Below are 10,746 nucleotides of genomic sequence, written 5' to 3' on the forward strand. Positions count from 1 at the left end.
TTATTTCCACAGACTATAGTACCACTGTTTTACAAAATGTTGCCCTAGCGAGCATCGACCTGAATCAGTATGATGAACTGCAAAACAAGGTATATAAAGAGCCCTGCTGTATCCTGCCGTTTAAGCGTGTTTGGCTACATTGGACGAACTAGATTATAGAAACTGTCCGTCAAGAGACAGGAGAATTGCTTTCAGTTGAAGAACCCTTGAAAACACAAAGTAAGTCAGATAAAGCAACATTCTATTTTATATAACTGTAGCTATCAGCACGCAGTCACAGCTGTTTGTATATTATGTGCTATTGATGCAATGATTCTTATAATTTGTTTATGGAGGGTAAGAGTAGGAGGTTTTCAACAAGGGTGAAAGTAAATAAAAGTAACAAAAAGCTTTGTGATATCTATTACGCAATTATCTCGTCTATGATCCGCAAGCCTGCGAGTCCCCGTAACTCGTTAACCTCTCCAAAGTACAGTAAATGACGAAAAAAAATCGATGATGACCTGTGTCCCCGTTAGCGAGTGCGATTATACAAAGAGTGTTCTGAATTGTTTAGGTGTGCCTACCTGGCGCCGGTGGTCGTCTTGAAGACAGACCGTCTATATGTCCTACATGCCCTGCGATTTATGCATTGATTAAATGAGACGTTCTAAGATTCTGCGGTCTACAGGCAGCCTGCTACTTTAAAAGTGGGAAGCGCCACTAGTTCCATTCACCAGTCCATCCTTCTTGTTGTTGATCTCTTTGGTGATTTGGTCGAGGCATCCTGCGCTGGCCGCCACGAATCCGAGGAATGGAGGAGAGGGGCTCAGGACTTTGCTGGTGAGTTCGGGATGGGCTTGCAATCTGTTTACTGAGATTAGCATTTTTTCCTTTGAGATTTCTGAGCTGAGCTGCCGCTCGAGTTGCTTACCCAACAAAGAAGGGATGATCCTTGATCTCAATGGTCTCGACTCGCACTCCTTGATCGTCAAGAGACGTGATAGCGAGACCACCCTGCTCCAGTTCGTCGATGTATTCGGGGTTAACCTCATAACGATGTCGGTGGCGCTCCTCAACAACGTCGGCGCCCTCGTACATGGCTCGGAGCTTGCTCCATTCGGTGCCAGGCTTAAAGTGCGTTGTGCGAGTGCCGAGTCTCATTGTGCCGCCCATTTGTCTAGAAAAGAAAGGTCAGCGTTCATGTCTCTTTCAAGAATCACAGTTCATCTTACTCTTTGGAGCCTTCAGGCATAAAGATGACGAAGCGATGCTCTGCAAGGGCACCTGAAACCTCCTCGGAGGTGGCGTGCTTGTATCCAAGGATATTGCGAGCATATTCCTGGACGGCCACCTGGAGGCCCAGGCAGATTCCAAGGAAAGGCACCTTGCGCTCGCGAGCCCACTTGGTGGCCTCAATCATTCCCTCAATTCCTCTTGAACCGAAGCCGCCTAAAACACCATCCACGTAAGCTTCGTTGGCGGCATTTCTATCGTTGGATTACTTACCCGGCACAATGACGCCATTAGCCTCGCAGACAGCCTTCCAGGCGTTGTGATACTTGATAGGATCGGCCGTCTGCATATCTTTCTCCAGATGCTCAGAGTCCACGGGAATGAGGTTCAGCTTGCGCTTGCATCGCATGGCCGAATGCTCAAGCGATTTTCGCACGCTCAGGTATGCATCGTCAAGGGTGACGTATTTGCCTACCAACGCGATGCTGACAGGCTCGAGGTGGTGTTCAGGGATGACGGTCTTCTTCCAGAGGCCCCACAGGTTCTGGCCTTGCTTGATTTGAGCCGAAGAGAGGTTGACCTTATCAAGAGCCAAACCCTTCTGGAGGAGTTTGAGCAGGCCCTCCTGTTCAAGAAGCATAGGAACCTGGTAGATGGTGTCCATGTCTCGCACACCGATAACTTGTTCGTATTGAACCTGGCAGCTTCGAGCGACCTTTCGGATGGTGTCTTCGTCGAGGGATCGTTCGCATCGGCAGGCAACCATGTCGGGAATCAAGCCGGCACTGCGCATCGATTTGACGGCGTGTTGAGTCGGCTTGGTCTTTTCCTCTCCATTGATGATTGGCACATATGATACTGCAATGCTGAAGAAGTTCTCGCGGCCGAGTCTGTGCTGTAGCTGAACAAGGGCTTCGATGAAAGGTGCGGATTCGATATCACTACTGGTGTGTTAGCTATGTTGCTTGAGAAGATTGCCCGTCTCCAAGTCGACAGAGTTTGAAACACAATCGGCGTCAAGAGTGGAAGCAAACCACGCAAACATTGGACAGTGGGACGAGAGACATACCCAACAGTTCCACCCTGCGAGCTTGGGCGTTAGAATCGTAGAATCGAAATACTGTACTCGGGAGAATGTTCTAGGAGAACGTACCAACTCAACTAGAGAAGATCAGTCAGCGTTATTATAAACCATGCAATACACTCTGCCAACACATACTAATGCAAACATCGGGCTCCTCTCCAGAGCTATCGACGGGAATCTTGGCGACTCGCTCAACCCACTCTTGGATCTGATCAGTGACATGGGGCACCACTTGAACGGTCTTGCCCAGATAGTCTCCGCGTCTCTCTTTGTCCTGGAAGACGTCAGCATCCGATGGGGACATGCAATTCACATTCAGTGGTATCTTACAATGACGAGCTTGTAGATTTTGCCAGTCGTCATGTTGCTCTCATTGCTCAGCTGGATGCCAAGATATCTGAACACGATGTCAGCAATGTTTTCATCGAGGAGCATAGAAACCAAAGTCCAACCTCTCGTAGTTTCCAAGATCCAGATCAGTCTAGAAGAGTCAGCATCAAGCATCAACAATTGGCGCCATCTTCTCCCACCTCTCCGCCATCGGCCAGAACAAAGCATTCGCCATGTCTAGATGGCTCTGTTAGCTCATGCATAGCAAACGTAACTTGGTCAGTCTCACTCTAGAGGATTGAGCAATCCGGCGTCTGTGTTGAGGTACGGGTCAATTTTCAGGGCCTGTAAATCACGGCGTAAGTAAGAGACGAGAAGATGGATCGTCCGCAGCATCATACTGTGACTCGAAGACCCATAGTCTTGAGGAGAAGTCCGGCACTGCTGGCTGTTGATGCTGTTAACAAGCTGCATAATCCATTCGGACTCATTAGTCGCCATACCAATAATGCCTAAAGATTCACGAGTTAGCACGTCGGCTCAGGATAGATGATGATCTCACATGTCAAGGTGATGTTTCATCAACAGGGCATGCATTAGCAGCACCGCGAACTCACCTTTGCCCACGCCGGAAATGACACCACCGCTGACTAGAACGACACGCATGTTGGCGGCTTGCTGTTCGGATAACCTAGAAACACGAGTATTGATGAAAAGATGTCGCTATCAATCTTTTCTGAGGCGCGAGATTCTAGAAGAAAAAAAATCTTTGGCGCATCTGCGAAAGAAAAATAAAAGCGGGGGAGACGGTCTAGTCCGGAAAAAGCTTAATACGCACAGGGTCTCGATGTCACTGCGGCTGTTCGCAGGTACTTTGCGCCCCTAGCGTTTTACTGCGGCTGGCGGCGTACTCTGTCACTGTAGCGTGCCGTGCAGATACGCACGTTCAGAGGTTACAGCAGCAGCTTTAGCGCATCTTGGCGGCTATCTTATCGCTGATAAGGCGTCCCCGGGTCAATGTCGTCGATTCTTCGCCATGTGACGGCCACTAAAGCGGGAGAGGAATACTCTGATACAAACACAGTGGCTCATGAAAGAAAGAAACACTTTGTAAAGAGGTGCAAATGTTGTACTATCTAATTTTTTTTTAGTTTTCTCTGAATATTTTTCCCGTATGAAAAATCGACTAGTTTTCAAAACACCCCAGATTCCTAACAAAATATACTCCAAATGAAATAAAGCAAATGTCGTCAAATATAAATGCACCAAATAGTCCCACCAAACCTCCAACGAAAAGCGGATTAGGTGTGGGAAAAATCTCTCCCAAACGAAAAGAGTAAAGAGCAACATGGGAAATTGAAAAGAATGAGGGTAAAAACAAAATAAATCCAGTTCAATGATCAGGCATCAATGGGCTGGCACAGCGACCAAACTCCTCCTGGCAGCCGTCAAGACAATGCTCTCCGGTAGATCCGCACCAGCCAGCCTTTGAACAGCATTTCTCAATCTGATTGCGTTCGCATGAGATACTGGCAAACTCGGCGCCGCAACGAGTCTCATTGAATGGCAGTTGGCGAAGAGGGAATGACTTGCCGAAAAGACGACTGGCGGGGTGAGAGAGAGCTTGGTTGAGTGTAAGGCGAGATTCTTTCACCGATGGCTGAGGCTTGAAAGGTTGGAGGCGGAAATGCCTGGAAGAGGAATGCTGATTGGACTCAGAAACTTTATTGGTGGAAGTTCCGTTTGTGTGATTCCGAGTGCCCAAAGTTTGGTTAAAATGGTGAGGAGCGCGTTCTTCCAGCGCTTCGAGCGAACGCTTCTTATCCTCATGGTCTGGCCAGCGATACCAGTTTTCTTCTGGGTCATCCAGACACTGGCCAACAGTTACTGCTGTGAATCCGGCGTGATAGAGAGCGTCGATGGTGTATGATACCAGAGTAGACACCGTCTCGTATACTGTGTCATGCTCAATGTGCAAGTAGCTGTCGGTCTCCAAGTCTTTATTTGTAAAGGCCTTGTCAACAATGTTCTTGCATTCTTCAATTTCATCTTCGCTATCGTGTAGATAGCCCTGTGTATCCAGATCAAAGTAGGTGACGTGGTATCCCAGCTCGCCGAGCCACTCGTCCACGTCCTCATTGCTAGCCGAGTAAGGGGGGGCGCATATAAGTTGGGAAAAAGCCAAGAATATCTGCAAGAGCAATCTCGTTATAAATCATCTGTTGGCGGAGAAGGGTCTTGCTAAGCGTAGGAAGACGCTGATGAGACCACGTATGACTAGCGATTTGGTGGCCATCCGCCTTCATTCGGTGAATGAGGCGGGCCCAATCAAGCTCAGGGTCATTGATTGCTCCTTTACCGAGATTTCGGCCTGTAATGAAAAAGGTAGCCTTGACATTGTATTCCTAAAGACAATGAATTAGTATCTTCTTCGTCAAGGTACTCTATATCTACACGGCGATAGCATACGTACCTCCAACACGTCGAGCAGTTGCTCGGTATATTTCCACGGGCCATCATCAAAAGTCAATGCAACAGTGCCGGGCTTTTTACAGTTAAAAATGGCTTGTCCATATGGCACGTCGCCTACATGAGGGCGTGGCCAATCTTCAGTATTTGCTCCGAGTGGCCGCCTGTTTGCGTCACAGTAAGGGCCATATTCAAGCTGGCATGCGGGAGCAGAGCAATACGAGTATCCTGTTCCGCACCACCTGATTTTGACAAGTTTGTAAGTTGGCATTTTATATCAGTTTCATGCAGTATTTAGAGACATGACATACCCCTCAGCCGAGCAGCCCTCGTCATCCTCGCAACGTGTGCCAAAATTAACACCACAGCGGCCGTCTTCGCTCTTGGGATAGCGCTTCTCTAAATGTGATGTCGAGTGATCATAATCTTCCAAGGCCGAGGTGACTAGGACCCAAGTAGCTACAAGCGCCGCATAAAGAGCCCAGCAGTGGTGAAGCATCTTGAAGGTCAATGCGCAACCTATTACGGATTTTCAGGTATTCGACAAACGGGGAAAAGAGAAGGAGGGAAGGGAGAGAAATGAAATGAAAAGACGACAAAAGAACACAGTATCACTTGTGTAATTTATAATAGGTCTAGCTATGTAGTGGATGGGACTGTCCATGGCAGTTTTGGCTTATCAGAGGTCAAGCTCATTACGCGAGTGAATCCGGACAACTCGGCAATCCATCGACCATTTTCAAGCCGCCGATGATTGCAGCGTATCTGAGATATTGTGGCATCTAGTTTTATGCCACCGCATGGCTAGAAGTTGGGCATCAAACAGGTTTGTTGAGTACCCATGTTGGGCTCGTAGTGCTACTCGGGTAATATCTCATCTGTTGTGGAAAGAGGAAATCTCCATCGGGCGCCTCGAATGCTCCTATATCCCCTGCATTAGTTGCCTACGTGTGCTGCAAAAGGAAATGCAGTACAATCTGAGATTGCCGGTATACCCGCTTTGTCGCTGAAGCATCAGGAGGCTCAACTTTCCACGTATCATCACAAGCAATGGACCACCGCGGCGCAAACTATGGTAACCAGAATGGATCCCCCAATCACGACTTGGACAAGTATCAGAGAAGTATTAGGCAAGTATTGTATCAATCGTTTCAAAGAGACTAGGATGAACGCGTATGCTCATCATCAATCAGGTACCTTGGTATAAAAACCTGTCACAAGAACGTAGATAAAATTGTTCACGCCAACAAATTTAGCGACTGACGAACTACCTGGGTCTTTAAATCTATGACAGCTGTTTCATGTCTGGAATGTTTGCCGTAACATGGCATATCGAAGCCGTTTGATTGCTGATTGCATGCTTCCAGCTCTTGGTCAGAGTTGAATAGTATCTGGAAGGATCATTGATACAGTAGTATATGAACAATGACCAGATACAGATTACATGTAGTCAGATTAAAGCAGTGCGGCTCGTACAGAATACTTGGAGTCTTAGGGGCGGAGGAATTGCAAACAGATATATTCTCGTATTACAAAACAGAGGCTCAATTGACTTTTATCAGCGCAGCAGCGAAATTACAAAAGCGATGGAACACGCGTGCATGGTGGGCTTGCATCATGGTTTCTCGTATGCTTAAGTTGTGGCCAACCAATGGGACAGCAAAATGGAAGAGAAGAGATACAAATAGCGGCCACAAAGTAGGAGTCTAGTGGCAGCCATGGCAATTAAACTTGTTTCATCAGGCCAGCTGTCCTGCTTGAGATGGCCCGAAACAACTGACTGTATCAAGCCGAGCAAGCCACAGATCGAGGTACCAACGGTTAACCCCGTTAGTCTTCTCTCAGTGGCGAGATGTGGGAAGCTAGCAACCTCTCAGGGTGTTTGAAAAGAGCTGAACTCATGTGCTATGTTTTCCCCGTGGCATCTGTTTGCATTGTTCAGACCAAACGCCTCTTTATACATTTACGAGAATTCCCAGATGCAGTGATACGCGTTCATTTTCGATCTGCAGGTACATGTCGTCAAATGCAACACAGCAAGTCGTTTGCAAGGACAGTATTGATTTGACTTATAGTTCTCAACCAAGCGCAGTCACTGAATAGCCTCGGTATAAATATGCTTCCCTGATTGCCTTGTCGGAGAATCGGTCAAGACACCTCGCTGTCTCGGCTTGCGAGCGTCTGCAGCTCACCTTGATTCCACCTCAAGCTACAGAGCTTCCCGGTTCGATATTTTATCGGCCCATCGCAGAACTTCCGGATGCGAAAAAAGAGTGGCACTAGCGATTATTGTGGCGCCAAAAGCTCCGAGAAAGAAACTGTCTAGCGCGCCCCATCCCGGAAGAGACGCAGCCTACATGTAGGCTCGAGCTCTTGTGTCATGCTGTTGCTGCGGGCTCTGTTCGATGTGATCTGGGCTTTTTGCTACGGCTTTTGTTACGGCTTTTGCGGTGGACGTTGCGTCTGGAATAGAGATGGAAGCTTGATGGCCGCCACCGAGCGCCACGCTGCGAAAAATGCGCTCATGCCGCCCCTCCAAGATGCCTTTTGTGGCTCCGGCAGGATGCGGATCCTTCCGGCAAAAAATGCTGGAAGGGCTGGAAGGGCTGGAAGGGCCTGGGTCCGTTGAAGCGTTCGGTGAGACTTGGCGATGGAGTGGGCTGCGAGAAAATTTCAAGAAAAAGGGTATAAGAGAAGGGGAGCCAACAGAGAGCCAAGCCGAGCTGGGCCTGGTTGAGTAGGCGAGAAGCCACTTATACTCGTACGAACGGTGAAAAGGTATCGAAAAGGTACCATCCAGTATCTATGCGCATGTACTTCATTCGTAAGGCTTCAAGGCCGTTTAAGGTTACACTTTGCGTATCTTCTCTCGTCGCTTCATTCCTTGCTCGCAAGCCACAGACTTACAAGAGATGCTCTGGCAACATCATTTCTACCTCGTCTCTTCCTCGCCACCGCCAACAGATGCTCTGGATCCCAACATCTTATCGTACTCGTAACACAAACGACGGCATTCGGCGTCTTTATGCGATTGGTTGCTAGTAGGCAAAAACCCTTCTGGCCCCCCCTGGCTTCGAGTCGTGTCACACAGAATCCAGGATTCCAATCCTCATTAGCCAGACTTGGCAGCACCGACCGATGGATTTCTCTGGCCGGGCTCTCCAGAAGAAGTTTTTTTTTCTCGGCCTCTACTCCATCGGCCCGCTTTTAATCTGATCATCAGATAAAGCCATTGATCAAGCTAATTTTTGCATCTTGGCTCCTTCGGGGCACCATTGCGCCGGTTTTTTTCTTCGCCTCCATTAATCTAATCGATCGGATCAGGCAGACGCGTTTGGGGGTGGACGCTAGAAAACGAAATATATAACTTGTGCCACAGCCGTGGAGGACTCAGAGAGGGTTCCTCCTCCCCCCCTGCTTCTCACTTGCATATATGAGCATGCACATGCATCCAAGTCCGCATCCGGAACTTGTCGAGAAAATCCGGCCTTGTGCGATCGCTTCGTTTGCTGATCACTAAAGGCGTTATCGCAGTCTCACTGCTTCTTGTCTGACAAAGAGAGAGCAGCACACGCAAGTGGCGCCGTGAAGATCTTTCCGAACCCGGCGCCTCTCTCATTGTTGTTGATTTTTGCGTCCTTATTATATTCGCATCGTCATAATGTCTACCAACGCCGTGGTTCCTGACGCGGAAAAGGCCGCTGATCCCGTCGTCAACGGCCATGAGCAGAGCGCAGACCAGTCTGCTGCCGATCTGGTCAAGAATATCAAGTCGCCGGGAGTCTCCCGCATCGAGGCCATCTCAGGTGCCATCACCACTCTTGATCGCTACTTCATCTTCTTCAGCGTCTTCCTCGTCGCCTACTGCTACGGCCTCGACGGCACGCTGAGATACACCTACCAGCCCTATGCCACCGGCTCGTTCGACAGCCACTCCCAGCTCTCGACCGTCAATGTCCTCCGCGCCGTCATTGCAGCGGCGGCCCAGCCCACGTCGGCCAAGATTGCCGACGTCTTTGGCCGTGTCGAGCTGATTTGCGTGTCCGTCTTCTTCTATGTCATCGGCACAGTCATCGAGGCCTCGGCCACCAACATGGCGACGTATGCCGGCGGCAACGTCATCTACCAGGTGGGCTACACCATGATCATGCTGCTGGTCGAGGTCATCATCGCCGACATCACGTCCACGCGCGCCCGGCTCTTCTTCAGCTACATCCCCGCGCTGCCCTTCATCATCAACACGTGGTGCAGCGGCAACATCGCAACCGCCGTGCTGGGCGTCACGACCTGGAAATGGGGCATCGGCATGTGGTGCATCATCTACCCCGTCTGCGCGCTGCCGCTCATCGTCAGCCTCTCGCTGGTGGGACACCGGGCCAAGAAGCAGGGCCGTCTCGTCAACTACCGCTCGTCGTTTGAGCTTCTCGGCCTCAAGAACCTCATCGTCGAGCTGTTCTGGCTGCTGGACGTCATCGGCATCATCCTCCTCATTGCCGTCTTCGCCCTCATCCTGGTGCCCTTTACGCTGGCTGGCGGAGTCCACAGCGAATGGCGCACCGCTCACATCATCGCACCGCTCGTCATTGGCTTTTGCTGCATCCCCTTCTTTGTCTACTGGGAGCTCAAGGCGCCGCACCCGCTGGTTCCCTTTGCCCTCATGAAGGACCGCTCTGTGTGGGCGCCCATGGGCATCGCCGTCTGCCTCAACTTTGCGTGGACGATGCAGGGCGACTTTCTCTACACCGTCCTGGTTGTTGCCTTCAACTTTTCAATCACCACTGCGACCCGAGTGACGTCGCTGTACTCGTTTGTCAGCGTCATCATCGGAGCCCTCCTCGGCATAGTGGTTTACAAAGTCCGTCGTCTTAAAATCTTCGTCATCATGGGAACTTGTCTGTTCATGGTGGCTTTTGGACTGCTCATCCATTACCGTGGAGCTGTTTCGGGCTCTAGCCGAGCCGGTGTCATTGGCGCTCAGGTTGTTCTGGGTGTTGCCGGCGGTCTCTTCCCATATACCGCTCAGGCGTCTATTCAGGTCGGCCTGAAGCATGAAAACTTGGCTGTCATTACGGGTCTCTACTTGGCCGTTTACAACATCGGATCTGCTCTGGGAAATACCGTGTCTGGAGCCTTGTGGACTCAGCTGCTCCCCAAGACTTTGGAGAACCGGCTGGCAAACATCAACTCCACGCTGGCAGCCGAAGTCTATGGCAATCCTCTCATGGCCGTCATTCCCTACCCTCCGGGCACGCCTGAGAGAGACGCCATTGTCGATGCCTACCAGCATATCCAGCGCCTTCTCACAATCACCGGCATCTGCATCTGCATTCCTCTCATTGCCTTTTCTCTGCTCATTCGCAATCCTCGTCTCACAAGCGAGCAGACCTTGGCCTCCGACTCTGACGTCGAAGAGACACAGCAGCGCGCGGAGAAATAAGCATATACAAGGTTTAATGGAGGGAGAAGAATAGAGTTTGAAAGAATTCGAAAAGTTATATAATTGTTCCTTTTAATTTTTTTTAATTTTTTTTTTCATGTTCGGAAAGATAGAGGGAGTTATCATTTGCTTATCAGCTGTACATAATGTTCGTACTCCATAATTGGTAGCATTCGAAACAATGTGATGATTAATGCGTTGAGTAATCTCA

At 49.7% G+C, this 10,746-nt stretch overlaps 3 protein-coding genes across 3 annotated transcripts; 1 reads left to right on the forward strand and 2 right to left on the reverse strand.

The window, feature by feature from the left end:
• Positions 1-299: 299 nt before the first annotated feature.
• Positions 300-3,366, reverse strand: TrAtP1_013226 (uncharacterized protein). The gene is made up of 15 exons (XM_014088821.2): positions 3,247-3,366; positions 3,133-3,141; positions 3,031-3,077; positions 2,919-2,974; positions 2,830-2,866; positions 2,752-2,780; positions 2,630-2,696; positions 2,435-2,573; positions 2,369-2,376; positions 2,285-2,298; positions 1,489-2,156; positions 1,215-1,431; positions 914-1,159; positions 567-846; positions 300-503 (listed from the first exon to the last, which is right to left on the reverse strand). Exons 1-14 carry the CDS (start codon positions 3,293-3,295, stop codon positions 684-686), a joined length of 1,749 nt encoding a protein of 582 aa, XP_013944296.2. The 5' UTR covers positions 3,296-3,366; the 3' UTR covers positions 300-503; positions 567-683.
• A 656-nt stretch (positions 3,367-4,022) lies between these two features.
• TrAtP1_013227 (uncharacterized protein) lies at positions 4,023-5,597 on the reverse strand (the record flags this gene model as incomplete). The annotated part of the gene is made up of 4 exons (XM_066115834.1): positions 4,023-4,770; positions 4,901-5,034; positions 5,103-5,340; positions 5,410-5,597. 4 exons carry the CDS (start codon positions 5,595-5,597, stop codon positions 4,023-4,025), a joined length of 1,308 nt encoding a protein of 435 aa, XP_065971934.1.
• A 2,619-nt stretch (positions 5,598-8,216) lies between these two features.
• TrAtP1_013228 (uncharacterized protein) lies at positions 8,217-10,746 on the forward strand. Its single transcript, XM_014088823.2, has one exon. It carries the CDS (start codon positions 8,760-8,762, stop codon positions 10,533-10,535), a length of 1,776 nt encoding a protein of 591 aa, XP_013944298.2. The 5' UTR covers positions 8,217-8,759; the 3' UTR covers positions 10,536-10,746.

The sequence above is a fragment of the Trichoderma atroviride genome, chromosome 7 (assembly GCF_020647795.1).
Source record: "Trichoderma atroviride chromosome 7, complete sequence".
In the NCBI taxonomy this organism is placed as follows: domain Eukaryota; kingdom Fungi; phylum Ascomycota; class Sordariomycetes; order Hypocreales; family Hypocreaceae; genus Trichoderma; species Trichoderma atroviride.

What these genes read in the sequence shown, in the direction of transcription:
- TrAtP1_013228 (XM_014088823.2), top strand. Translation starts at nt 8,760, where the DNA reads ATGTCTACCAACGCCGTGGTTCCTGACGCGGAAAAGGCCGCTGATCCC.
- TrAtP1_013226 (XM_014088821.2), bottom strand. Translation starts at nt 3,295, where the DNA reads ATGCGTGTCGTTCTAGTCAGCGGTGGTGTCATTTCCGGCGTGGGCAAA. An exon ending in TAATGGCGTCATTGTGCCGG is followed by an intron (nt 1,432 to 1,488) that starts GTAAGTAATCCA and finishes ATGGTGTTTTAG; the next exon opens with GCGGCTTCGGTTCAAGAGGA. An exon ending in GATCATCCCTTCTTTGTTGG is followed by an intron (nt 847 to 913) that starts GTAAGCAACTCG and finishes CTCAGTAAACAG; the next exon opens with ATTGCAAGCCCATCCCGAAC.